General features: G+C 39.4%; 1 protein-coding gene across 13 annotated transcripts in view; it reads left to right on the top strand.

The window, feature by feature from the left end:
* DNM2 (dynamin 2) overlaps positions 1-26169 on the top strand; it is a 73994-nt gene that overhangs the window by 15798 nt on the left and 32027 nt on the right. For all 13 annotated transcript variants that reach the window (XM_072602360.1, XM_072602359.1, XM_072602358.1 and 10 more), the window contains exon 2: positions 14261-14334. In XM_072602360.1, the coding sequence (XP_072458461.1) occupies positions 14261-14334 (74 nt within the window). The remainder of the gene's footprint in view (positions 1-14260; positions 14335-26169) is intronic.

Genomic DNA, 26169 nt, shown 5'->3' with positions numbered 1-26169 from the left:
TTTGAGACAAGTCAACCCTGACTTGAGCCTTTGCTACAGCTTTTGAAGCATTAGAAAAGGCATTGATTATGGTGTCAGAGGATCTGGGTTCAGATCCATCTTTGATCGCTCACCACTCGTGTGAACTTGGGCAAATCACTTAACCTCTTTGGGCCTCAGTTTCTTCATGTGTAAAGTGGGGGGTGGGGAGGTTGGTGTTGTGAGGTACATTCTAAGGGATTTGATCTAGATGGCCTCTAAGGCCCCTTCCTACTCTTGATCTGTGATCTTAGGAGGGAGCAAGGTATCTTAGCCTTGAGAGCAAAAGATTAGGGATGTGGACACTTGTTGGTTTAAAATGTCATCATTCAGAATATTCTGAAAGTGGGGAAATAACTTCTGAAACATCTGGTTGGAAGATGATCCTGAGCCATTATTCACTGGGAGGAAACGGCAGGGATGACATCCATTGTCAGCAAACATACTACTAGGCTCCCACTTCCTCCTCTGCACCCACTTCCTCTTCTTACATGGGCTCTCATATCCGAGACAGTAACTACATAGATTCAGAAAAATGCTGTTTGGAGTTCTAAATTCTCTTGGGTGTGACCTAAAGGGCTTGAACATACACGAGTTTGGTTTCTAACTTGACTGTACTGTGATCTTGGGATCACAGAATTCAACAGTTGGGAGAAACTTCAGCGTCCATCTAGCCCAGTCCCAAAACAAAAGGAAACCCTGTTATAACATACTCGATAAATGGTAATCCTGCCTCTGCTTGAAGACATCCAAGGAAGGGGAATACATCACCTCTTGAGGCCACCTATTTCACTTTGGATCCTGTCTGATTGTTAGGAGGTTTTTCTCTGACATCACATTTAAATTGCCTCTTTGCAATGTCCACCCTTTGTTCTTGCTCTGCCCTCTGGGACCAGGGAGAATTAAGTTCAGTCCTTCCTCCATCTGACATCTCTTGAACTAACGTGTCCCCTGGAGTTTTCTCTTTTTCCAAGCTAAATATTACCCATTTCTTTCAATCGTTCTTCATATGACATGTACTCAAAGCCTGTCACCATTCCGTGTGCTCTCATGTAGATACTCTCCACTTTATCAACAATGCCTTTTTTTTAAAGAAGTCTGATGAAAGCAGAGTATGATGGAACTATAACCTCCCTTATTCCTGCAAGCTGTGTACTCCTCTTCATGGAGCCCAAGTTCAAATGAGCTTTTTTGACTGCTACATCATTCTGCTGATTCATTGAGCTTACAGTCCACTAAAACCATTGGATCTTTTTCAGACGAACTGCTGTCTAATCATGCCTTCTCTGTCTCATTTGTTAGGTTCTTTTTTTTTCCTTCAGTATCCAACTGCAAGCACTGAGTTTCATCTTAATAAATTTAGCCTAATGCTTCAGCCTATCAAGATCCTTTCGGACCTCCATTTTGGGGAGGAATCCCTGCTGGCCTTCCTCATTCTCCTCCTAGCTCTTCTCCTGACTCTCTGGATTTCTCCATCATGCCTCCAAATAGGTATCCTTCTTCTCCCAAATGCCTAGGTAATTGATAAAAATTCTAAATGCAGACGATTCCCTGGGATACTCCACTAGATGCTTCCTGTCACCTTGGCATTGAAATATTAACATCTATTTCTTGAGACTACCTGTTGAACCAGTTCCAAATCCAGCTGTATTATTGTCTAACCCATATCTCTCCATCTTCTCCACAAGAATACTATAGATATATGTCACCTTAATCTTAAAGATCATACTACTAACAATCAGAAGAAAAGCAGATTATACCCTTCTCACAGCTATAGCTAGGAGATGTATTCTTAACTAAACAAAGGGTAAAGGCAATTACAAAAGATAAAAATATAGCTTAGATTATGGAACTGAAAAGCCTCTGCACAAACCAAATTAATGTACTCAGGATAAGAAGGGAAGTGGTCAAATCAAAAAAAAAAAAATCTTTGTATCAAATTTCTCCGATAAGGGTTTGCTATCCAAGATAGAAATTCTGTGTCAGTGCCTGTATACAAAAAACCATTCTTAATAGATAAATGGTAAATGGATATGAACAAACAGTTCTCAAAAGAATTGCAAACTATTAAAATTCACATGAAAAAAATTTTCAAATCATTAGTAATAAGAGAAATGCAAATCAAAACAATCCTGAGATTTCAACTCACATCCTGCAAATTACCAAAGATGACAACAGGTAGGAATAGTCAACATTGTAGAGTTTGTGAGAACATAGGCATTCTTTGTGGAGCGAATCCATGCAACTGTTTTGGAAAGCAGTTTGGAATTATACAAATAAAATGACTAAGATATCCATACCCTTTGACCCAGAGATTCTAAGTTTTTTGCCTTAAAGAAACCATTAATAGAAAGAAAGTTCCCGAATACCCCAAAATATTTAGAGCAACACTTTTTTATGATAGCAAAGAGTTGGAAACAAAGTAGATGCCCATTGATCAGGGAATGGCTATATTACTATGTTCTAAGAAATGATGACATGTGACAATGCAGAGAAGCATGGAAATGTCTCCATGAATTGATGCAAAATGACATAAGCAGAGCCAAGGACAAAATACATAATGATGATAAAAGCATAAACAGAACAACCACCAAAAAAAATCAAAAGTGAATGTTGCAAAATGATAAAGAACAAGTGTATAGGTCAAAAGAAGAGGTACCTATCCCACAAGGGCCTACATTATCTGCATCTTCAGGTTTTTTTCACTGTATTGATCAATTATACTGATTTTTTTTTTCTTTTGTCTTTAAAAAATAGCATTTGTTATAGGATGGCCTTCTGGGAGGGAAGGGAAAGGGTACTTGAGGAATCATAAAAACTTAATTTTCTAAAAGACTATCGTGCAGTACTTTAGAAGAGTCATATACTCTTCTCAAATCTAGATAGACTGTATCTACATTATCCTTATCTATTTGTTTAGTGCTTCTGTCAGAAAAGTTCATGAGGTTAGTCAGGCACGGCCTGTTCTGGTTGAAGCCAGCTGGCTCTTTGTAATCACCACTTCCCTCTCTAGATGTTTGCCAACTAGTTCTTTAATAATCTTTTCTAGAGCAAGCTCACTGCTGTACAGTTTGGAAGACTTTCCTTCTCTTCTATTTTGTTGAAAACTGGGATAAGATTTTCCCTTCTATCTTGTCACACCTCTCCCATTTCCCATCACTGAGTGGCTCAGCAGTTACAGCTGCCAGGTCTTTGAGGATCTAAGGATGTAGTTCATCTGGGCCTGGTAGCTTGAATTCACCAAAGGCAGATACAGGTGCCCTTTAACCGTCTCCAGAATCAGCTCCCTGGGAGTCAAATTTTGTCCTGTGATTTCCAGTGTAAAGGTTACTGTCCTTTACACTGGAAAACAGAAACAAATGAGTATTTAAGCTGTTCTGTTTTCTTTCTGATCAGTTAGCCTCCTTTTCCTTTCTGTATGAAGCTTTAAAAAAAACCTATACCTTTTTGTTTTCCACAGCTTCCTTCAGCAGCCTTTCCCATTTCTGGATATACTATTTTTACAGGAGAATCCCATACCCATATTCATTTCCTGTTAGCTGGCTGGTGTTCTCTTTTGTACATCTCTTTTTAAAACCTAAGTTGATGGTAGCCTTCTCTGGTTTAGGGTGGTGAGAGTAGAATAAGGCAATTCAGAATTTAAAATATAACCCCCAAAAAATTAAATTAAAAAAAGTAATTTGGCAGGTGTATCCACTTTAGCCTATTTAGATAAATCCTATTTTTTTTCCTCATTGAAGTTGTTTCATGTCTTCAGAATTTCATTCTTGAGTATTTCTCATCCCTCCTGGGCTCCCTTTGGCTTTACCTGAAGCATTTTATTTTATTGATTTCCTATCTGTCTGTTTTCTGAAACTTGCTAAGTCTATTTTCCCAAAAGCTCTCATTCATGTCAGACCATGTCCATTCATGTTAGATCATGTCTAGCCTAACTCTTCTTATCAAACTCTAGAATGAAGTGGTCATCTGCCCCCCAGGGTTCCTATCATTCCCACCCCAGCAACCACTTTCTCTCTGTTAGTAAGAAAGAATTATTTCAGAATAGAATTTCCCCTTGATGGTCCCTCTTACTATTTGAAGGATAACTTTATAACTAAGGCAAGTCAGGAAATTATTAGCTGTTTTGCTTTTGAGAGAAACTGAGTTTCAGCAGACGTCTGGAACTTGCCATCACAGTGGATAAAGTGCTGGACCAAGAGTCAAGAAGACCTCAGTTCAAATTCAGCCTCAAGATTTCACTAGCTGTGTGACCCTGAGCAGGTCACTTAACCTCTGGTGACCTGTTTCCTCATCTGTAATACGGGGATAATAATAAGCACCTGCCTCCCTATGAGATAATATTTGTAGAGTGCAGTACAAACCTTAAAGTGCTGCGTAATTGCTAGCTCTTATCATTATTATTGTAATTATGTCTGAATAATTTAAATTTTCCATTACTTATATATCATGCTTTTGTGATAGGCTTGTGATCTGTTTCTCAAACTTGCCTAGTCTATTTCCTCTTTCTTCTGTCTTCTGTGTCTTCTTCCTTTGACTTTCACCCAAAAGTCATACTTCTCCCCTCTGGTTCCTAGATTTCCTCACATGACTCTACCTTCCTAACATACAAGGCTTCTCCCTCCCCACATCCCCATTTTGCTTATCCTGTTTCTTTTAAATAAAGTGTATCCATCCAGAGTCATGGTCAGGTCATGAGTTTCATTCCACCAAGTCTCAGTTTTTCACCAAGATATTAAATTTGCCTCCTTATGTTATTTTCTCTTCTTGTCTAAACTTAGGGTTTTCTGTAGGGTTGGGAGTTTTTCAGTACTGCCTTTTTTGGGAAATTTTATCTCTTGTGAATTTTGGAGTGTCTCAGCTGCTCTTTGTCTTTCTTCTTTGTGGTTTTTCTTCTGACTTGAGGTTAGTATACATAGGCTTTTCTTTCTCCCGTCCTTTTTAGTGTAAAGCCTTTTTTATTTGGTTTGTAAGCTATTTGGCAAATATATTCTTACCAGTCTTTGTTAGATGTACTTCATCTCTGACTAGGAAACTGTCATCCTTATATTATAGACTCTGATCCTGAAATCCAAATCCCACTCCCAGATATCACCCTATTAGCCAGCTGTTAACTTCCCCAACTAGTTTACACAACCAGTGCCTCCATGATTTTATTACTGTTGGCAGTGTTTATTTGTACTTCCTTCGGGAAGTACACTCACTGGTGCCCACATGAATCCTCAGAATGGACAGTTGTCATCTGTTTGATAAATCTTGAAGTTCTCATGTGTCTTAGATATGTGCCCCAGGAAGACAATAGATTCCTCTGTTGTTGTTATCAGGTCAACAGGTACCTCAGTGCCCTGAGCAGGGAATCACCAATTCACTACTGTGCTCTTCCCGCTCTGACCTTTACCAGTGATAGCTTCTGTGGCTCTCCTGCATTATTCTTTGAAGGACAAATTACTTCTTCCTCAGAGCATCCAACACTCTCCTTAAGGAACAGCATCAGTGTTTGTTTTTAGCTTTTAGAAAAGGAGATTTACTTACTGAGATGATCCAGTGATTACAGTAGTTTAAAAAATTCCTCTTACCCCAAGGACACACTTTTCCCTTGAAGATTTGGGCTCATACTTAAAGTAGAGTGAGAGTGAGGCGCATGTGTCAAAGACACTTGTGTCCACAAGACCCCTCCTCCCCCAAACCTGGCCCCAACAGTCCTTTTCTTCCTTGTGGAATCTTCCTGCACTTCCCCTTCAGGGTCGGTCTCTGGGCCAGATTCATTGATGCCTTTCTGCATCATGCTGATTGAAGGCCTCTGAAGCTTCCGCTGTCCCCAGGCTGTTCTCTGTAATGACCACTACCACTCCAGTGGCTTCATGGCTATTCTGCTCTCCGAAGCAGCCTCGTAAATTACCTTGGGATACTCATTTACCTAAAATCAGGAATGAATCAACCCAAAAAAAACCAGGCAAAGTGAACTCAGACATGTGGTGACCATGCGTGACATAAGCAGCTGCCCTTTCACCATCAATAACTCATAGCCTCCTCACCACTGACGAGCTGCTGCCAGGGAAGAGCCCTCAAACAGAGCTAACATTCTGACTGTACAACTTCCCTTTTCTTTCCCTTTCTCTTCTGGGGAACACTTCCATTATTCATCATCCTGAGAAGGATCATCTCCCCTCCACTTCTGATACTAAAAATTTTTCCCATTAAAACCTTTTGTTTCTTTTGTTGTGGTTGTATTGTTTCAGGTGTGTCTGACTTTCCATGATCCCATTTTAGGGTTTTCTTGGCAGAGATAGTGGAGTGATTTGTCATCTCCTCATTTTATAAGGCAAACAGGGTTAAGTGACTTACCCAGGGTCACACAACTAGTAAGTATCTGAGGCTGCATTTGAACTCGTGAAGATGAGTCTTCCTGATTCTAAGCCTAGTGCTCTATCCACTGCTCCAACTAGCTGCTTCTTCTGTTTCCTTTAAGGATACTTTATTCTCCCTTACATCCTGGAGCGTGGAGAAGTGTTCTTTGATTCCCTTTAGCTTCTCCAGGAAGGAGTTCAGCCTACACTTGAAACACAAATAACAGTCACTCAGCTGGGGCTTAAGTGCAAACATTTGGACACTCAGTACACAGCTCTGTAAAATTTCCCTTACTCTCATACTGGTTGTGATTTTTGGACTGCTTGTGGGCATACGTACCCCAGCCCTACAGGGCTATCTTCAGTTGTCTCAATCTCTCTCTCACCACTGGACTCAGATTTTCTGGAGAAGAAAATGAGGCTGATGACTTTGCACAGCCCTCCCTCACTTAAATCCAATGGCCTTGTAAATCATGGTTCTCTTCAAGAACAAAAAAAATAAACCCAACCCTAAGTACCTGATTAAAACTTTTACCGCCAATTAACCATATCTTAATAACTTGACAACTGTACTCATTCCTTCCTTTTTTCTCAAAAATGCCATAGCCATAGCCAACTCCCCTTCAGCCTTTTACCAATCTCCAATTTCATCAGTTTGCCCCACCTTCAAAAAAACATTGTATTAATTTGCTTAACTCTCTAACTGTTCTCTTACCTTGTCTTTTCTTACCAACTACCTTCTCTTTGATTCTAATACTTCAGTTTTTATCTGGACCAGTAGTATTCTTCAAATTTTCCTTAATTTCTCCCAGATACTACCAATTTTTTCCTCTCCAAGTTCAACCTCTGGCCTACTTTATTAATCATTCAAGTTGTCAACAAATTTCCTTCTCATTCTGCTGAAGTTCTCTCTTCCACTCTTCCCACTCAGAGTGGAATCAGTTTGATTCAATTTCAGAGAGATATTTTAACAAAGTAAGGAAGTAGCTATTATGCTTAGGTAGATTTGGAACATTAGAGTCAAGGTCAGTGGATTACTGTCAGTCTGGAGGGAGGAGTTAAGGAAAAAGGGAGGGAGAAGAGTGTAGGGTAGACTAAGGGAGACTTTAGTCTAATATGGGACTTTGTTTTGCATAACTATCTATTTGTAATGGGTTTTGTTTTTCTCATTGGGTGGAGGAAGGGAAAGAAGCAGGGAGAGAATTAAGAACTGAAAATAGGTTTGAATTTTTTAAATGACATCATGAGCTCAAAAAATAAACTGTAAAAGTACAGGATTGTTGGAGACATAGCAGAAAAGTTGATGTGAAAAAGACCTTAGGGTTTTAATGTGCTAAGTCTGTTAATGTGACTTCTTCTCCAGCTCATCAGTGTGAATACTCTCTCTCACAAAACAGATCTTCACCTGTCCTATTCAACTCCTGTCCGTGTTTCACCTTTGGTCCCCCAAAAGGAGCTCCATGCAACATGCTGGCAAACCTTCCCAAATGTCTTGACATCTTGTGGAACATATGAGTCTGTCCATTTTTGTTCTTGCTACGTGATTGATCTTTTTTCCAGTTATCCATCTGTGATGACACATTCTGCTCTGCTCTTCCTGAGCAGTTCAATATCTGCGATGTGCTGAAGCCAGCTCTCCATTGCCCTTGGGGTGCCATTAATTTAATGCTTTGGAGACTGTGGTTTTCCATGCCTTAGGAACTATAGCCTCACCAGAAATTGTTTAAAATATGTAACAAGACACAATCACCAAAAAAACTAATGCTGCTAAAGGCTTCATTAATAGTAACCTGGTATAGTGGTCAGAACTAGGGAAACAGCAGTTCCTGATATACTTCGCCCTGGACAATCCACTTTGGAGTATTCAATTCTGGACAGCACATTTTAGGAAGGACATCAAACAAGAATATGTTTAGGGAAAGAGCACCAGGATGTTGAGGAAATAACAACCTGTTTTAGCCTGGAGAAGAAGGCTAGGGGATAGTACATAATAACCTCATGTAAGAGGGATTAAACCTTCTTCTTGGGCTCCAGAGGAGCAGTGGTTAAAAATTAGGGCTAGATTTTGGCAATATCATGACACTTCTGCCTTCAAAGAAGCTAACTTGCTAATTGTCAAGATATGAATGTGCCCATGAAATAAATACATGTGACACCTTGAATTCAGTGCAGAATGATAGAACAGACCGAGGATTCTGGGAGTTCAGAAAGAGAAATTTGTGTGGGTTGAGGTGGTTGCAAAGGAAGAAGGATGTTTGGATTAGGCCTGTAATACCCACTACTAGGGAAGCAAAAACTGGAGGATCTCTTGAGCTTTGATTCTCTGAGCTACTATGGGACTAAAACTGATCAGTACTAAGACTAGTACTAATATGATGAGGGGGGACCCCCACCCCTAAGTAGTAGGAATAAACTGGCCTGAGTCAGAAAGGGGCAGGTCATAGCTCCAATTCCACCAGTAGTGGTAGAGAGCTAGTGATTATCTGCTATACTTCCAGCCTGGGAAAGATGGGAAGACTCAATCCTCCTTCCCCCCCCCCCCCCCCGCAAAAAAGATTTATGTTTCCTTTGGCAAGACATTTCACCTCTTTGGGTCTCACTTTTTATGTAAAATGAGGAAGAGGATAAGTCCATTCTAGGCTTAAATGTTTATTATGGTTATGAGATGGGAAAACTAGTTTTCTAGTTCCAGCTCTGTCACTAACTCTGTGTATGACCTTGGGCAGGTCAATAATCCAGTCTGTAGTCTAGTCTTCCCCTCTTCTCTCCCATCCTCCCAAATGAGGGTGTTGGGTCAGGTGATGCCTGAAATCCTAGGTCTTTTGAGCTTATCCCCTCTCTCTGCATTACCTGTGTTGACCTTCGCAAATCACTTCTCTTTGTGCTTCAGTTTCCTCATCTGTAAAATGAGATAGGACTAGATGGTTTCAGGTCCCTTCCAGGTCCAAGAGGCTAGACTCTCCTATAACATGCATTCCATTTTTCAACCCCATTCTTAGCAGTCTCTAGAGTTCAGATCTCCCCGTGCTTAATAAAATAAAATAAAATAAATCCTTTACTTGACTCTATACCTGCTTCATCTAATTTCTTCCTGTTTAGATGAACACTTTTAATAATCATAGTCCACACAGGCTGCTGCCACTTTATCCCTCAACCCCAGATAGTCCAGCTTCATCCCCATCACTTTACTGTCCTGGGTCATAAATGGTCCTTTTCTTGATCTTCATTCTTCTTCACCTTTGGGCATCATTTACTGCTGTTGACCATCCTACCCTTCTAGACCCTCCTCCCTGTCTTTCAGTCTCTTCTAACCTGCTAAGTGTAGCATCCTGTACAACTTGTCATTAGAGTTCTCTCTGTACATTCAGGATGACCTCACTTCTCTGGCTTCCCCTGACCTTTCTTCTGAGCTCCAGCCTTGCATATCCAATTGCCTGCTGATAGACATCTACCCACATGGACTACTGACAACTTAATATATCTAAAACTGATGTTTTCTGTTCTCTCATTTTTCACTCTGTTGATGACATAAGCATCCTTTGTCACCCAGGCTTGAAATTCTTGATCCATATGTCATTTTCTCATCCCTTACTCTTCTACATTTAATCAGGTGTCAAGTCCTATTCCCTACCCTAAGCTCTCCTATCCTCTCTCCTCTCCTTATCCCCTCTTGCTTAAACTGTTCAAATAACCTCTTAATATATGTTTTATATGTATATATATATATATATATATACACACACACATACATATATATATATAATAAAATAACCTCTTTCCCCATCTCCATTCTCATTAATCTATCAACTAGAAAATAAGTCTGGTCTTATCACTCCTGTTTCAGAAACCCTTAATTAGCTCCTCATTGCTTACTTAAATGGAGGCTTGGTGAGACCTTGTGAAGGGTGTCTAGAAGTTTTTTCTTCAAATATGAATAACTTCCACATCTCAAACCTGTTGGCCTACTGTCAAGGTTAACAAACACCTAACAAGCACACAAAACACAAACCTTCTAGCTCTAGATCTGCAATAGATCTTAGGGTGGGACTTGTATTTTGCCATCACCAGTGGCCCACACGAATTCTAAGTTCCCCTCCTAGACAGCCTCTGTACTGTCCTGGCTGGGCAGGAATGAGACAACTGACCAACTTCTCAAGAAGTAGCATGTTTGTCATAAAAGAAACCATTTGCTGCCACACAGTTTGGTAAAAAGGGTTGTTCCCCACGGCCTGGGTGTCTGCCTGTGTGTAAAGCTGAGTCATTCTCTGGCATGAGCCTCATTGGCCACAGCTTATCTAATTTGCTCTTTCTTCATGAAGAATATGTCCCTCATTTTTATTTCTGCTCCTATGATTCAGTAAGATATTTTGCCCTTTTGAGAATTGCAAACCAGACAGCTTTCTGTAGTTTGCTAAACTTCAGGAAATAGGAGTTGACCAGGTTCACTTTTCTGTTCTCCTTATGTGTAGGTGTATTAAACTTCTTGAAAAGTAGACACTGATGGAGAGTATCAATTCTATCAAGTTACTTACTTCCCCTAGGTTGTCTGGTACTCTGATTACAGGTATGTCCTGATCTCCAGGAGTTTATTCAGAATGAATGAGGTGACATATATTTAGAAATAGTTCTGCTGACATTTCATTTCAGCAGAATGTGCTAGAAATGTGCTTTTGGATAATTTAGACACAGTACTTTTCCCCCATCTTCTTTAATGGAGTAAATCATATGTTTAAAGAGACATCCTAGTGCGTAGTAGCTTTCCCAACCAAAAACAGAGTAACTAGACTTGTTCTGGTTTTTCCTGTCTTACAGGAAATATATATAATTTTAACTCCTTTACCAAGAGTACTGATTCTTTTTTTGGTACATTTTTTTTTATTTTAAATTTAAATGCAAAGTAACATAAGAAAAAAGAAACAACTTAAATACCAAAACAAATAAGGAAAGGGGCGGGGGGGAAGCATTGCCATGTGCACAGCAGAACATGAGAAAAGATTCAAAATATAGAGCAATAAATTTCCATTTCAAGAAAGCCTATGTAATAAATACTACACATTGTATTGAGAGCTTGCCATCTTTTCTTTGCTTCCTTGTAAGTTTTTTTTGGTTGTCTGCTGTGCCCTTTTTACTTTGTTCTTTTTCCCCTTCCTCCCTCACCCCCCAGGCCACAATTAAGTGTGGAGATATACTTGTGTGTTTTTACATACATATACATACATATAGACATATGCGCACATATACCTGCACATATATATGCTTACTTACACATACATATACTTAGATATCAATCATATATATAAATATGTGCATTCATATGCATCTATGTAAAACTGTACTATACTTTTGTCCTCTTATCTGAGAGTGGATAACTTCTTCCTTCGTAAGTCCAAGTCTTTACATATTTTTCCAATTCCATCAACTTGTCATTTCTTACACTACAGCGGTATTTGACCTTATACTGTCTAGTTGTTTTAAATAGTCCAAAACAATGCTGATAAATATGGCTGATACCTAGTGTAGTTTCGCTCTTTTTTTCTTTTGATTAAATCTGTTTTAGCCTTCTCCTTTTTCCCTAACAAATTCTGTTCCTGATCTTAATTTTGTTTGTGTCTATCTCTTATTTCCCATCCTTCCTGACTCCTGTACTTTATTTCTACCTGCTATCTTGCCCTCCTATTATTTAACCTACCTCCCCCCCCAGGATCCTCCCTTATTCTCCCATTCCCATTAATCTAAATACCCTTCTACACCCCCTTTAATCTATTCCCTTGTCTTTCCCTCTGAAGATCCCTCTGCTATCCTCTCCCCGCTCCCTATCCCCTTAACTTTTTATTTCTTTCTGAATTTAGAAGACTTTTATACTCTTTTAAATATATATATTATTGTTCCTTCTTGAACCCTTCCTGAAAGTAGGTTTCCAGAATTAATAGCCCTCCTTCTCCATCTAATTCCTCTGTCAGTTCTTCCTCTCACTCCTCTCATTTGCATAAGATAATTACTCTTTTTAGCTTTTCCTAAGAATGTACTGATTCTTAAGGAATTTCATTCTTACAGTTTCCTTTATATTTTCTGATTGTCCCATTTGACAAAAGTAAGTAACCCCACACAGTGCTTCTAGTTTCACACCCATGGTGACTTTTGATTCCTCTCAACAACCCTATGAAGTAGGAAGGAGTGTTATTCCTGTTTCATAGACAAGAGTAAAGGACTGTCCCCGGACCCTAACCAAGTACGCTGAGCAGTGCCTTCCCAGAACTGGTATGGCTTAGCCACTCTTGTGGAAGATTGGATGCCCCACAGAATGGTATGTACACTGTCAGATGAAGTTGCTCTTTTGTGTTTTGTTTAACTTAAGGATCTGATTGGAGTGGGATCAGGAGGCAGATTGAGAAATGACTGTATCATTTCAAAAAGATGGGAGTTGGGGAATAGATGTATTTAACATAATGTGGCCAGACCTTGCCTCTCATGTTGGAGCACCATACACAGGACACTTTTTCTGAAGCTCCTTATCTGTTTCTGAGTCTTTAGAACTCCCTCCTAGAACTGCTCTGAATGGGTGGGGATGCTTTTGTTGTTTTTAGCAGATTTTTCTTGGAACTTGGGGAATTGTTTTGATGCCCAGTGGCCTTGTCTGAATAGATAAGAGAAAATGCTTCCTTTTTTGAATAAACACCTAAAGTGATTTCCTTCCCTTTCTGGAAGACTCACATGGATTGCCTTTTTTACTAGAGTTTGCATCATTCGTAAACCCTGCTCGTGGAGTGCAGTGTAGGCTCTTGCTCACCTTGCTGAGCTACTTATACTTGAGATTTTTCGTTTATGATTGGAGATAGCTTGCCAGTCTGGAGCGATTCATCTGTAGTGACTGCTTAATTTAAAAAGAAAAACAAGGTGCTAAGTTGACTAGCATTTTGCCCTTGGGTGCTCGATTAAATATCTGAACTGGTTTTCTCTGGTGCTTGCACTAGGTGATGTTGGCCCAGAAGTTAGCAGACTGAGAAGGACATCATCATCATCATCACCAAAAAGATGTACAGGAATCTCCTCTGGTCTCAGCAGCTGTGTTCTTAAACGTCAGATTCCTCCCTGTAGCTACAGCTGTGGTGCTACCTGCGTGCCTGTCAGCCAGAAGGACTCAGTTGAAAAGCAAGGCTGGGGCCAAAATGAGGGAAACACTTGTGGAGATACAGATCTGGGAGAGGGGTGTAGATGATTTTCCCTTTTGGTTGTTGAGCCTGAAGGAAGAGTTGAGAACACGAAGAGTATTCTCTGCTGTTGCTTAGTTATCATGCCTTTTCTGTAAAAAGAGTATGTCACTAGCTGTTCAGCAGAACTGGATTGGGGAATGTACACAGCCTCATTCTTTAAGCTCAGAATGGGGGATGCCCAACCTCTTTTGGTATGACTGACCTCAGTTGCTCTTGCTTGATGAAGCTCTTCTGTAACCATGGTCAACACCTGTCCTCTGGTTGTCTCTCTTCTCGTGCTTTGGTTGCCCATGTATTCATTCTGCTTAGTGAGATAAGGGCCTCTCTAGAGTGTTCTGTGAGAGAAACTGTGTGGAGTGCTCCAGGGCTTGTTTCTGCTGTAACTGAGTCATATCCTAGGTCCTGAATTACTCTTAGGAACCACCTTCATGAGTTAATTCCACCAACCAAAAAGGAATTCATCTTATATTTTCTGTCAGCAGCCAAGTCTGGTTGCCTTACCTTCAGCAGTGTATTGCTCCTCTAAGGCCAAAGTCTTCACTGGTTTTTTTGCCCCAAAACTAATCCTTCCTCAGCCGGAATGACAATCTTGCTGAGATCTCTTAAGTTTAGAGACTGTCCTGATGTTAAACGTCCTGCAGCAGGAGCCGGATGTGTGAGTAATTCTCTTCATTTCAATTTTTACAGGGATTTCCTTCCTCGTGGATCAGGAATCGTCACCAGACGTCCCCTTATTCTTCAACTCATTTTCTCAAAAACAGGTATGTTGGGACTGCCTAGAGAACAGTTTGAGAGACAAGACAGTAGGAGGAAGGACAAATGCTCACTTGTATTCATTGGAGAGTCTTTAGCCCAATTGTCTTAGAGGAAGTGCAAGGCGCAATTTAAATTTTGACAGTTACATGAATCTTTTATTCTTTGTTTGTGTATTTCTCATTTCTGCTTTTCAAATGAAATTTTGGCTTATATTCCCTTCTTCTGAATTTCCCTATTTCTGTTGAGCACTGTCCTTCAGATCACCTCCTCATTTTCCATCATGCCACATACATCCCAAAAACTAGATCTTGTTTCTCCCTTCACAGCACTTCCTTCCTATGCGCACTTTCTACCCATCTGTCTACCACCTTGTTCAGGTCCTGATCACCTCTTGCTTGGACGTTGCAGTCATGTCCTAATTGGTCTCCCTACCTCAACTCCAATACACAGCTCACAAAAGAATTTTTCCTAAAGCATAGATCTGACCACATCACTCCTCTTCAGCAATATTCAGTGCATCTGTTGCATCTAGTACCAAACAGGGCTTTTAAAACCCTTCCCAATCTGGCTTCAGACAACCTTTCCAAATTTCATTAATGCATTAATTAATTAATTAATAATTAATATGCATTAATTCCCTTAATGCGTTCTGTAGTCTGGCCATTTTCACCTGACATATTATCTCTTTTCTCTATACTTTTGCATGTCTCTCACACCTAAAATACCCTCTCTCCCCATTTTTCACTTCTAACAATCCTTTTTACTTCAAAACTCTGCTGTAGTACCACTTCCTTCATGAAGTCTTTCTATATCCCTCCTATCCTCAGGGGCCTTCCTCTTCCTCCTCCTTCTGCTTTATTTTTATTTGATACATATTTTGTGTCTGCATACAGCTGTAAGAGTTATCTTTCTATATAGAATGGAAGGTCCTAGAAGGCAGGAACTGGTTTGTACACGTGCCCCTATTCCCAATGCCCAGCACAGTACCAGGCACAGTGTAGGTGTTTAGTAAATGATCATCGATTGCCCCATTTTATGACAGAGCTGTCAAGAAAACCATATTTTCATAGAAGCACAGAATGTTATCATTCAAGGGATCTTAGCAATTATCTCTGCCAACCCTTTTATTTTACAAACTAGGAAATAGGCCCAAAGTTATATACTAAATTGCAGAGGCAGAAGTCAAACCTGTAGCTTCTGGCTCCAAGCCCATCATACGATGCTTCCTTCCATTGGCTGGAATGCCTATGACCCATGTAAGTTGGGAACAGTAAGAGAGTCGAGGCCCATTTGTGTTTGGTAAGAGATCAGTCTATACCCTGTTCTCTCTGGTAGGGTGAGCAGAGCAGGCAAGCTGTGTACTTACTGCATCTTGCTGGTCCTGTAGCAAGAGGCATGCAACTTTTGCATGCGGTTCTAGGGAAAAACACATCTGGACCATGTGTCAGATCTACTCTCTGATTTTCTAATTTCATGACAGTAGAATTAAGTTGAATAATTCTCATATACAGTATCATTAGTACATTATAAAATCACGAAACCCATGCATTTATAATATGTCCAGTGGAACCCGCTGCCCCATATAAATGCTATCTTGCCTAACATTATACTTTGCTGAAATCTTACTGACATTGTGAAATGGGGCCTACCTGAAATACGGGTACCCGAGATATTATATTGCCTAGTAGAAATAGCCTTTCCACAATTTGGAAATGTGGAACCCCCCAAAATAATGAGCTGTTCATAACTTTTGCACCAGCTATACCACAATTGGCCTATACCCCACAGATATCAAAGAAAGAGAAAAAACCTATGTGTGCAGAAAATATTTATAGCAGCTCTTTTTGTAGTAGCCCAAAATTGGAAATGGCCAAACCAATCAGGGAATGAATAAAGAAGTTATGGCATGTGAATGTAATGTAATATATAAATTGTGTCATAAAAAAAGAACAGTTTCAGGGAAAAGTGGGAATTTCTTGGAAATGATGCAGAGTGAAATCAGTAGAAACTAGAAGAACATTTATACAGTGACAACAGCATTATAGAGAAGACTATGAAAGATTGAGGAATCAGATCATTGCAGTGATAGATGAACCCAAAGGATTGGAAGTAAAACACAATATCCACCTTCTGCCAGAGAGGCAGTTTAAAAACATAAGGCAGTTTAAAACATAATTTTTTTAATATAGCCAGTGAGAGAATTTGTTTTGCTTGATAATGCAGATTAGTTACAAGGGTTTCATTTTTTAGGGGTTTTTTTATTGTTCATTGCTGTGATGGAAGAGCAGAGAAGACAGAAAGCAACTTTTTAAAAATGGCCTTGCCGAATTCCCCCAGTTTGGAGCCTCTCTTTTTTTAAATTAACATTTTTATTTAAAATTTTGAGTTCCAAATTCTATCCCTCCCTTCCTCTATTTCCTCCCCTCTCCCTGAGATGGTAAGAAATCAACTGTAGGTTATATATGTGCAGTTATATAAAACATTTCTGTATTAGTCATTTTGTACAAAAAGACTCAAGTAAGAGAAAAAATGAAAGAAAGTAAAAAAATAACTTTCTGTAGTCTATATTCAAACAGTATCAGTTCTTTCTCTGGAAGCAGATAGTGTCATCACGAGGCCTTTGAGATTGTCTTGGATCATTGTGCTGCTGAGAATAGCTAAGTCATTCACAGTTCTTCATCAAACAATATTTCTGTTAACATGTACAATGTTGTCCTGGTTCTCTTCACTTCACCATGCATCTCATATAAGTCTTTCCAGTTTTTTTTTTCTGAAATCATCCTGTTTGTCATTTCTTATAGAACATTATATTCCATTACAGTCATATACAATAGCTTGTTTGGCCATTCCTCAGTTGATGGACATTCCTTCAATTTCTAATTCTTAGCCACCGCAAAAGAGAGCTGTTATAAATATTTTTGTACAAATCCATACTTTTTCCCTTTTTTTGTATGTCTTTGGGATGGATCAAGGGTTATGCACAGTTTTATAGCTCTTTGGACATAGTTCCAAATTGCTCTCCAGAGTGGTGGGGTTAGTTTACAAACTCCAACAGTACAGTAGTGTCCCAGTTTTCCCATATCCCCTCCAACATCCAACAGTTTTCCTTTTTTGTCATATTAACCAATCTGGTAGGTGTGAGATATGGTACCTCAGAGTTGTTTTAATTTGCATTTCTATGATCAATGGTGATTTAGAGCATTTTTTCATATGACTGTAGATAGCTTTGATTTCTTTGTCTGAAAACTGCTTATTCTCTTTGACCATTTATCAGTCAGGGAATGACTTGTATTTTTTATTTAGTTCTATATATATTTGAAAAATAAAGCCTTTATTAGAGATAATTGCTGCAAAAAATTTTTATCAGTTTTCTGCTTTCCTTATAATTTTGGTTGCCTTGGTTTCATTTGTGCAAAAACTTTTCTAATTTTATATAATCAAAATTATCTGTTTTACATTTTTTAATGCTCTCTGTATCTTCTTTGGTCCTAAATTCTTCCCTTACCCATGAATCTGTCAGATGAGCTATTGCATGCTCTCTTAATTTGCTTATGGTATCACCCGTTCGGTGTAAATCATGTACCCATTTTGACCTTTTCTTGGTATATGATGTGAGATGTTGGCCAATACCTAGTTCCTACCATACTGTTTTCCAGTTTTCCCAACAGTCTTTGTCAGGTAATGAGTTTTTGTTCCAAAAGCATAGGTCTTTGGGTTTATCATACACTAGATTACTATGGTCATTTGCTATCATATAATTTATACCTAATCTTTATAATTACTGCTTTGTAATACAGTTTGAGATCTGGCACCTTTAAACAACCTTCTTTCACACTTTTTTCCATTGACTTCCTTTTGTTCTTCCAGATGAATTTTGTTATTTTTTTTAGCTCTATAAAATAATTTTTTGATAATTTGAGTGGTATGGCACTGAATAAATGGATCAATTTAATTGTCATTTTTATTATATTGGCTTGGTCTACTCATAGCAATTGTTTTTTCAGTTATTTAAATCTGACTGTATTGGTATGAAAAGTGTTTTGTAGCTGTATTCATATAGTTTCTGGGTTTGTCTTAGCGGGTAGACTCCCAAATATTTTCTATTTTCCACCGTTATTTTAAATGGAATTTCTCTGTCTCTTGCTGCCAAACTTTGTTGATAAAACTCTTCTTCTTAAAAACCCAAATAAAAAAATCTGTGTTTGTTGTGTATATTCCTATTCATTTATAAACAGATTATATCCCCCTAGTCCAATATAAGCTCCTTGAGGGCATGGGCTGGCTTGCTTTCTGTCTTTTTATCCTGAGTATCTCCGACAGTACCTGGCACATAGTAAGCACTTAATAAATATTTGATTATGTTCAGTAAGCAGTGACTTGGCCTCTGATGTTTGTCCTTTTGAGAGAGGTGTTCCAAGAGCTAGATGTGTGGCCATTCCACAGTAAGCTTGACTTGGGAGGGCCTGATGCCTAGGGTTGTTCTACCTACTAGCTTCCTGAGGATTTTGACTGTTAGGTAAAATGCAGGCTCTTCACAATGGTTAAAACTACTCCCTGTAAATTTAAAAATGGGAATTTGAGTGTGTGATACTCCTGAGAACCACCCTGGATCTGATGAATCACACATCTATTTTCTGAATATGTATTTGTTTGGGATAACTTCCAAATGTTGGTTGAGCTTTGCTTCTTAGAGAATATTTTCTTGTTCTTCAAAGCAACCCTGGTAATTATTAATTTCAACCATCTTTATTTAAAAATTACACAAAGTCCTTACCGTAAAGAAAGTCATCTGGCCTAGCTGAAATTCCTTCATCCTAGGGATAAGAGAATTTGCAGTGCTCTGAAGCCTGTGAGCTAAACTGGTCAGGAAGGCTGTGCTTGAAGCACATTGATTGAAAGAAAAGCAAATAGCAGTCCATCCAAAAACATTTATTTCCTTTGTTTTGAAAGACTCTAAAAAGGATTTTATCAGTTTGAGAGAAAGCCCTCTCAAGATCTAATAACCAGATCTTGCTTGGTGCCTTCTCTTTCCTTCATGGAAAATAAGAAATCAATATGGGTCTTTATTGGGCTGAAAAGCATAGGGAAAGGGGTGTTTTATTTTTAATATTTTATTGATTATTTTTATACCAGTTACTTCCCAGTGAATTCCATCCCCAAACAACCCTCCCTTGTGATAAAAACAGTTAATTAAAACTAAATACTGTTGTGACTATATGTGACAGCTGTGCAATATACCATACCCATGGTCTACCAAGAAAAGGGAAGGAGGTTTCTTGAAACTAGAGTTGGTCATTGCATTGATTCTGATTTCTAATATATCTTAATGCTTTTATTTAAGTTAATTATTGATGTTATTATGTATATTCTCCTATTTTGCTTTATTTGTTGTGTGTCAGTTGATACAAGTCTTCCCATATTTCTAAATGTCTTCCTTTTTTTAAAAAAGTTTCACTATATTGAGTCAATCAACAAATAGTTAATAAATGACTGCTGATGTGCCAAGCACTGTGTGCTAAGTGTTGGAGATTAAAAAAGAAGACAAAAACAGTGCTTGCCCTTAAGGAGTACTCACTGTAGTGGAGGAGACAGCACGCAAATAGCTATAGACAACCCGGTTTGTATAAAGGATAAATGAGGAGTAATCAGCAGAGGGAAAGCTACAAGGGTTCAGGAAAAGCTTCTTGTAGGAGGCGACACTTTGGCCACATTTGAAGGAAGCCAGGGAGGGCAGGAGGTAAAAATGAGGAGGAAGAGAATTTTAGGCATGAAGGACCACCATTAAAAACACCACTGGGCTGAGCGATGGGGTGTCTTGTTTAAGGAGGAGCAAGGAGCCATTGTCACTGGATTGCATAATATTTGGAGGGGGTCAGGGAGAAGTGGAGTGTAGGAAGACTTGAGCAGGAGAAGGGCAGGTCGTGAAGGACTTTGAACACCAAACAAGACTGTATATGTAATACTAGAGGTGATAAGGAACCACGTTGAATGACCATGATTTATTTAGCCATTCCCCTGATCATTGAGAAATGACTGAGTCCAGTTTTTCCTGTCACTAAAGTGCTGTTTTGAATATTCTGGTATATATAGAGGCCATTCTTTGTATCTTTGACTTCCTTAAGGTTATACTCAAGAGTGGTATCACCAGATCAAAAGATATGATTTAATAAATTTCTTAATTCCAGATTCTTTTCCAGAACAGAGGGAGCAATTCCATTAATATTCTTATCTTTCCACAGCCCTTCCAACATTGACTTTTTCTTTTCATTATCATTCTTGCCAGTGTAATGGATATAAGGTGAATCGGAAATGGTTAGCCTAGAAAAGATAAGTCTTTGGAGGGACATGATATCTATCTAAGTATTTAGATGGCATTTTTCTTGGCCTCAGAAAGCAAGGCAGAAATTAAAAGACCTCTGATTACTTTATTCCATCTACTTAACAGATGCTAAGAAGTGGAAGGGTGGGGAGGGGAGAGAGAGAGATACCACAAATAGGCCCTCTCTTCAAAGACCTTACAGTATAGTTGAGAAAATGGAATAAAAACAGGAAAATTTAGTAACAGTATGAAGGTTGACTACAATAGTACAATGAAAATTAAATATTTATTGACTACTCTGTGCACGGCAGTACACATTCTGAGATGAATGGGAAAGATTAACTGTGGTGCCAGCCTTCTGAGGAAGCTTTGGGAAGAAAGGGGGATTTAAATTGGATCATCTGAGATGAGGTGCTAATATTCTGGTTGGGAAATGATGAGTACCTAAAAGAAATGACATGACAGTAATAGTAAATTGACATGGCATTTTAAAGTTTTCCATGTACTTTATGTAGCTGCCTCATTTGATCCTCCCACTAACTCTGAAGTAGTAGGCACTGTGTCGTCTGCATTTTGACAGATGAAGATACTGAAGCCTGGAAACACATGAATGACGTGCCTGTAATCATGCAGCCTAAGTGCTGGATTCTAGCACACCAGCATGTGTGCTATAAAACAAGAAAGTTGTCCACAGTAACATATGCTCCATATGTAGGTGGGATATGCCCAAAGACCCAGAAGGCCACACACAGTCTTAACAGAATTTGGGAGAGGAGGGAGACGACTGATGGGTTTGCCATGTGGAAAAACCTGGCATCAGGATGTCAGCTGGAGTAGAAAAGGAGGAGTGGTGTCAGGGCAGATGGCAGAGCAGTCAGAGCTCAAAGGGGCAGCAGGAACATCATTAAGAGTCTTTTCTGATGGTGAGTTGTAATCTCTGCTTGGGCATTCCCAAGCTAATCATATCAAATCTACTTTGATTTTTTAACCTAGAGGATTACAAAACAAGTTATCACACGTAACAATGTTTTCTAACCCTCACTTAGTAGGTAACATGTATGTGTAGGTGTGTGTGCCTGTATGACATTGTTTGTCCATTCTCGAAGAGTACTGTGGCATCAGGGAGGTGATGCCACAATATGTAGTTGAATTGGATTTAAGTGAAGGAGGGCTGTGTAAAGTCAGCCTCACTTTCTCCTCCAGAGCCTTCTGGGTCCAGTGGTGAGACATAGATTAGGATGACTAGAGATGGCCATCATCCCCTGGGAGACCTTGGCCTTTTTAAGCTAAGGTCCTTAACAGGTCTCATTTTGACTGAGGTAACACTCTTTCAGTGATTAAGGCTAAAGACTAAAGAGAAAGGTCATTTCGAGGACATTCTAGTAAATGAATGAATTGTTCTTATCTCTACACTATTTTAACCCATACTTACTTGTCTGAAGCTTTCCTCCCCTACCTGTGGTTTTTGAATAGTCTGCTAAAGTAGAACGAGCTTTGGAGCTAGAACTGACTGGAGTGGTTTTGCACCTTGTTTGCTGGGTGACCCTTGGGCAAGTTAACTTTGAGCCTAAATTTTCTTATCTGTACAATATGGGAGTGATACCTTCCTTACCCAGTTCAAAGGATGATCAAATGAGATAATTTACATGAAAATACTTTTTAAATTGTAAAGACAAGTATCTCCTTAAGGCAATTTTGTAAAATTATAAGATAGTATCTGGTTTTTGTTTCTTGAAACGTAAGTGGAGGGTGGTCTCAGAATTGTGACATTTTTGTAATTCTCACATACTTATGATGGAGTTGGAAAAGGGGGGGGGATTCAAGGATATCCCCCCCCCCCCCCCCCCCCCAGCCAAAGACCAGTGTACAAGGGAGAGTTGTCTGGAATGAATTCAAGGACTCAGGCATTCTTGAAGTCAAAGTGGTAAAGATTTATTGTTACACTTTTCAGCAGGCAAGAGGTCTTAGGGAATCTGCAACCTTGGGAACGGTTAAAATTTATACAGGATATTCTATAGTAAAATGTGCCAAATATGCTAACTAGATGATTTAGGGTGGGATTAAGGAATGGTTAAAGAGTGGTCAGTTCTTACAGGAACATGCACATTTAGTATCTACTTTGCAGGCGGTTTACCCAGACTTCATTGGGAAATAGCCCAAGAGGGGACTACATGTAGGTGTGGTTTTAGACTTGAAACATCACTAAGTCAGTTAAAACTCAGGCTGGCTGAGAAATACCCAGGCTGCCCTCCATCAATGCCTTGTTAGACAAGATAAACGAAGGGAGTATACATATATCTAAATTTAGGATACACATAATGAGAAGTCCGGGATACATATGATAGGCCTGTGAGTAGTAAATATCTTTATGATCCTGTTCACAGCTAATTCAAACTAATAAATTCTATAGGTACAGCTGCCTACTGTATCAGGAAGAGAGATAAATTTTTGTTAGGTCATGCTGCCGTAGAGCTGGAGAGAAACTGCCAGGGACAGTGTTTTGAGACTGGAGAAAAATGTGATTTTAGAGTTGAGGTCCAAGCACAGCCACCCAAGTACCCCATCACTTACAAAATTAACCCCTACCTTCTAATTATTCCTGTCTCCCTGGAATGGTTAGTGGTTGTCTTTATGATGGGAGAGAGAGCTATCAAGGCCTATCTCAGAGGCAAAAAGTTGGCTGGAGAAGTTTCGTTTTCTCAGAGAAGACCAGCATTGGTCATGGTGCTAAATGTCTCTCTAGCCCAGGAATTCTTAACCAGGTCTAAGAATTTGTGTTGGATTTTTTGGGTTATTTTTGATTTGGGGTTTTTTTTTAAATAACATTTCAATATTTCTATGTTTGTACTTTAGAACAATTAGTTTCCTTTGTAATCTTATATACTTTATTTTGCATATTTAAAAATGTTCTGAGAAGCAATCCATAGATTTCACCAGATTGCCAGGGGAGTCCAGGACACATAAATGATTCAGAACCCTTTCTTTAGTCCAATCGAAAGGCATTGTGGTACAATGAGAATGGCTTGAGATATGGAGTCAAGAGGACCTGAGTTCAATATTCAGCTCTTCCACTCACTCCTTGTGTGATATTAGGCAAGTTCCTTAATCTTTTGGGCTTTAGTTTCCTCAGCTGTAAAATAAAACTGTTGGAAAATTGATCTCCTGTGCCTTCCAGCTCTCCAGCGGTGGTCCTCTCTAGTCATACCAGGTGTGAATCCTGTGCTCCTAGTATTCATTTCAGCAGATTCACCAAATATTAAACACTTATATGCTGGGGCTGTGGTTGCAGAGGCTAGAAAGAAGACTGGTAGTGCTTGTCCTCAGAGAGATGAAGATCTGCTAGGACTATAAAAACCAGTAATAGCCACTTGCATTTATGGACTACTGGGAGTAGAGCAAACACTTAGTTTAAAAAATATTTACTGATTGATTGATCATTACAATTTGTCAAATGGACTTGAACCTAGGTCTTTTGACTCATGTGTGACAAGAGTTGTGACAGTCCCAAACAAAATACCACCTGGCTTCAAGGAAGTATGAACAGAAGGGAAGTTAGATAGAGGAGGCATGGCATTAGGTCTTGAAGAATGGCAGTGAGAATTGGATGGATACAACATTGTTTGCTTTCTGGGTCTGAAAAACCACGTGACACCTGAATCTAGTTGTATGGAATGGGTTTTGTTCTTTTTTTAATACATCAAAGATCAACACTTTCATGAAAAGCAAATCCTCTCTAGTAACTTGAGGCCTGCTCCCACTAAATGAAATGGAATGAAAACACATTTATTGAGCACTTTGTTATGTGCTAATCATGTATATGGTAGATGAGACAGCCCCAGCTCTCAAGGTGCTCCCAGCTTACTGATAGACAGACAGAACATCAAACATGCTGGTTACAGGTTACCCAAAGGAAGAGAGGGGTGGAAAGGTTAGTCAGTAAGCTTTTGAATTAGGTGGGTACTGGTTAAACCACAGCCAAAGCTGCTTCTGTCATCTCCAGACAGGGAATGCAGTATTTGGAAACTTTTGATTTGTTTTGTATCTCATGTTACAACTAGGCAAGTTTTTCAGCTTCTGGGCCGAGGGGCTAGAGATGGGAAAGAAATGGGAGCCTGGCCCAGGCTCTACAAGGTTAATAAAAGTTCAGGGCCTCTGGGCTGGTACTAAATCAGGTGAAGATTCATCTGCTGCACTGTGAGGCAGATGCAGTGCTCCATCTTATCCTGGGCCTGGAGCCTATGAAAGCGCTCTCTTACGGAGAGCTAATGTTTGTTTGCCTGTTCAAGATGGGGGTTCTGCTCTTTTCAGGCCAGTGACTAGACCCCTCATGTACCTTTGTTTTTCTTTGCTTCCAACTGAAAAGAGCTCTTAAGCAATTACACTGGGTTCCTTCTACTTGGAACCCCTTGGCAACCTGCTGGGCATCATTTTACTCAAATGGTTGTCCCTGATGCTGTGTAAGGCTTGCTTGCCTCTGTACTGTAAATGTGGACTGCTGTGTTTATCATCTCCAGCCACTAGGACTTGTCACTAGGACACTCACTTGTCACTGAGCTAGTATAAATTGACACTTATTGAGCACAGTGGACTGTACCAACAAATTTCATGCCATCTACTCCGTACCAACCTGATGCCAGAGTATGTTGTTGGGGAGATAGTTGGAGAGACAAGTAGAGAATATATTAGAAGACAAAGTCTGTATGTGTATACAAGTAAAGAATATTACAATATACACATATATGATATGTGTATGATGCATTTATGCACACACTTTCTTGTAATATTCTCTATCCCTTGCTCTGGGTCCTGGCATAGCATATAGGGGACAGGCATTCTCAGAGGCAGGATGCTACCGCATCTTACACTATGATGCCCCTGTGTAAAGGAGAAATAGCTTTCAGATAGTGGCTTGTCATCATCATTATTCTATTCAACCAACACAGCTTACAGAGGACAGCTTGCTGATGGGAAGAGCCCTTGAACTTAGGGCTCTAGATAGTCACACAATTGTAGATCAGATGTGATGAACCCAGTTTGGAAAAACAAAAAATGAATTTGAAAGCATGTTACCTGCCAGATGGGGGGCCTCCAGTAGGAAATCCAGGCTCCTCAGAGTCTTTGGGAAGGACCCACACAACATTGCCCTTTGGATTTTAGTTATTTTAAGTTTTCCTTTTGAGCTTGAAATTTGAAACTCTTATGAAAAGGTCACATACTTGGTGTATTCATCTTTTCCTCCTGAGCATAGCTGCCATTATTATGAATTATTGTACATAATCCATATCCAGAGATCGGAAATCTCTTTTCTGCCTTGTTAGAAATGTCTCAAAGTATTTGAGTGAAAAATTACCCTGGCCACAGTCTGGATCCGGCATTTCTTCCAGGTATGTCTATTCAAGGGCTACTCTTTGGTCAAGGCAGAGGAAAGCCAATGTTCTCTCAACTCCTACGCTCTCATAATCGCATCTTCCACTTCTTCCATCAATTCACTTTCTCATAACCAAGTTCTTTCTTTAGTCAT

The sequence above is a fragment of the Notamacropus eugenii genome, chromosome 4 (assembly GCF_028372415.1).
Source record: "Notamacropus eugenii isolate mMacEug1 chromosome 4, mMacEug1.pri_v2, whole genome shotgun sequence".
Lineage (NCBI taxonomy): Eukaryota > Metazoa > Chordata > Mammalia > Diprotodontia > Macropodidae > Notamacropus > Notamacropus eugenii.
The sequence above is the reverse complement of the archived record's forward strand: the minus strand, read 5'-3'. Positions and strand labels throughout refer to the sequence as shown.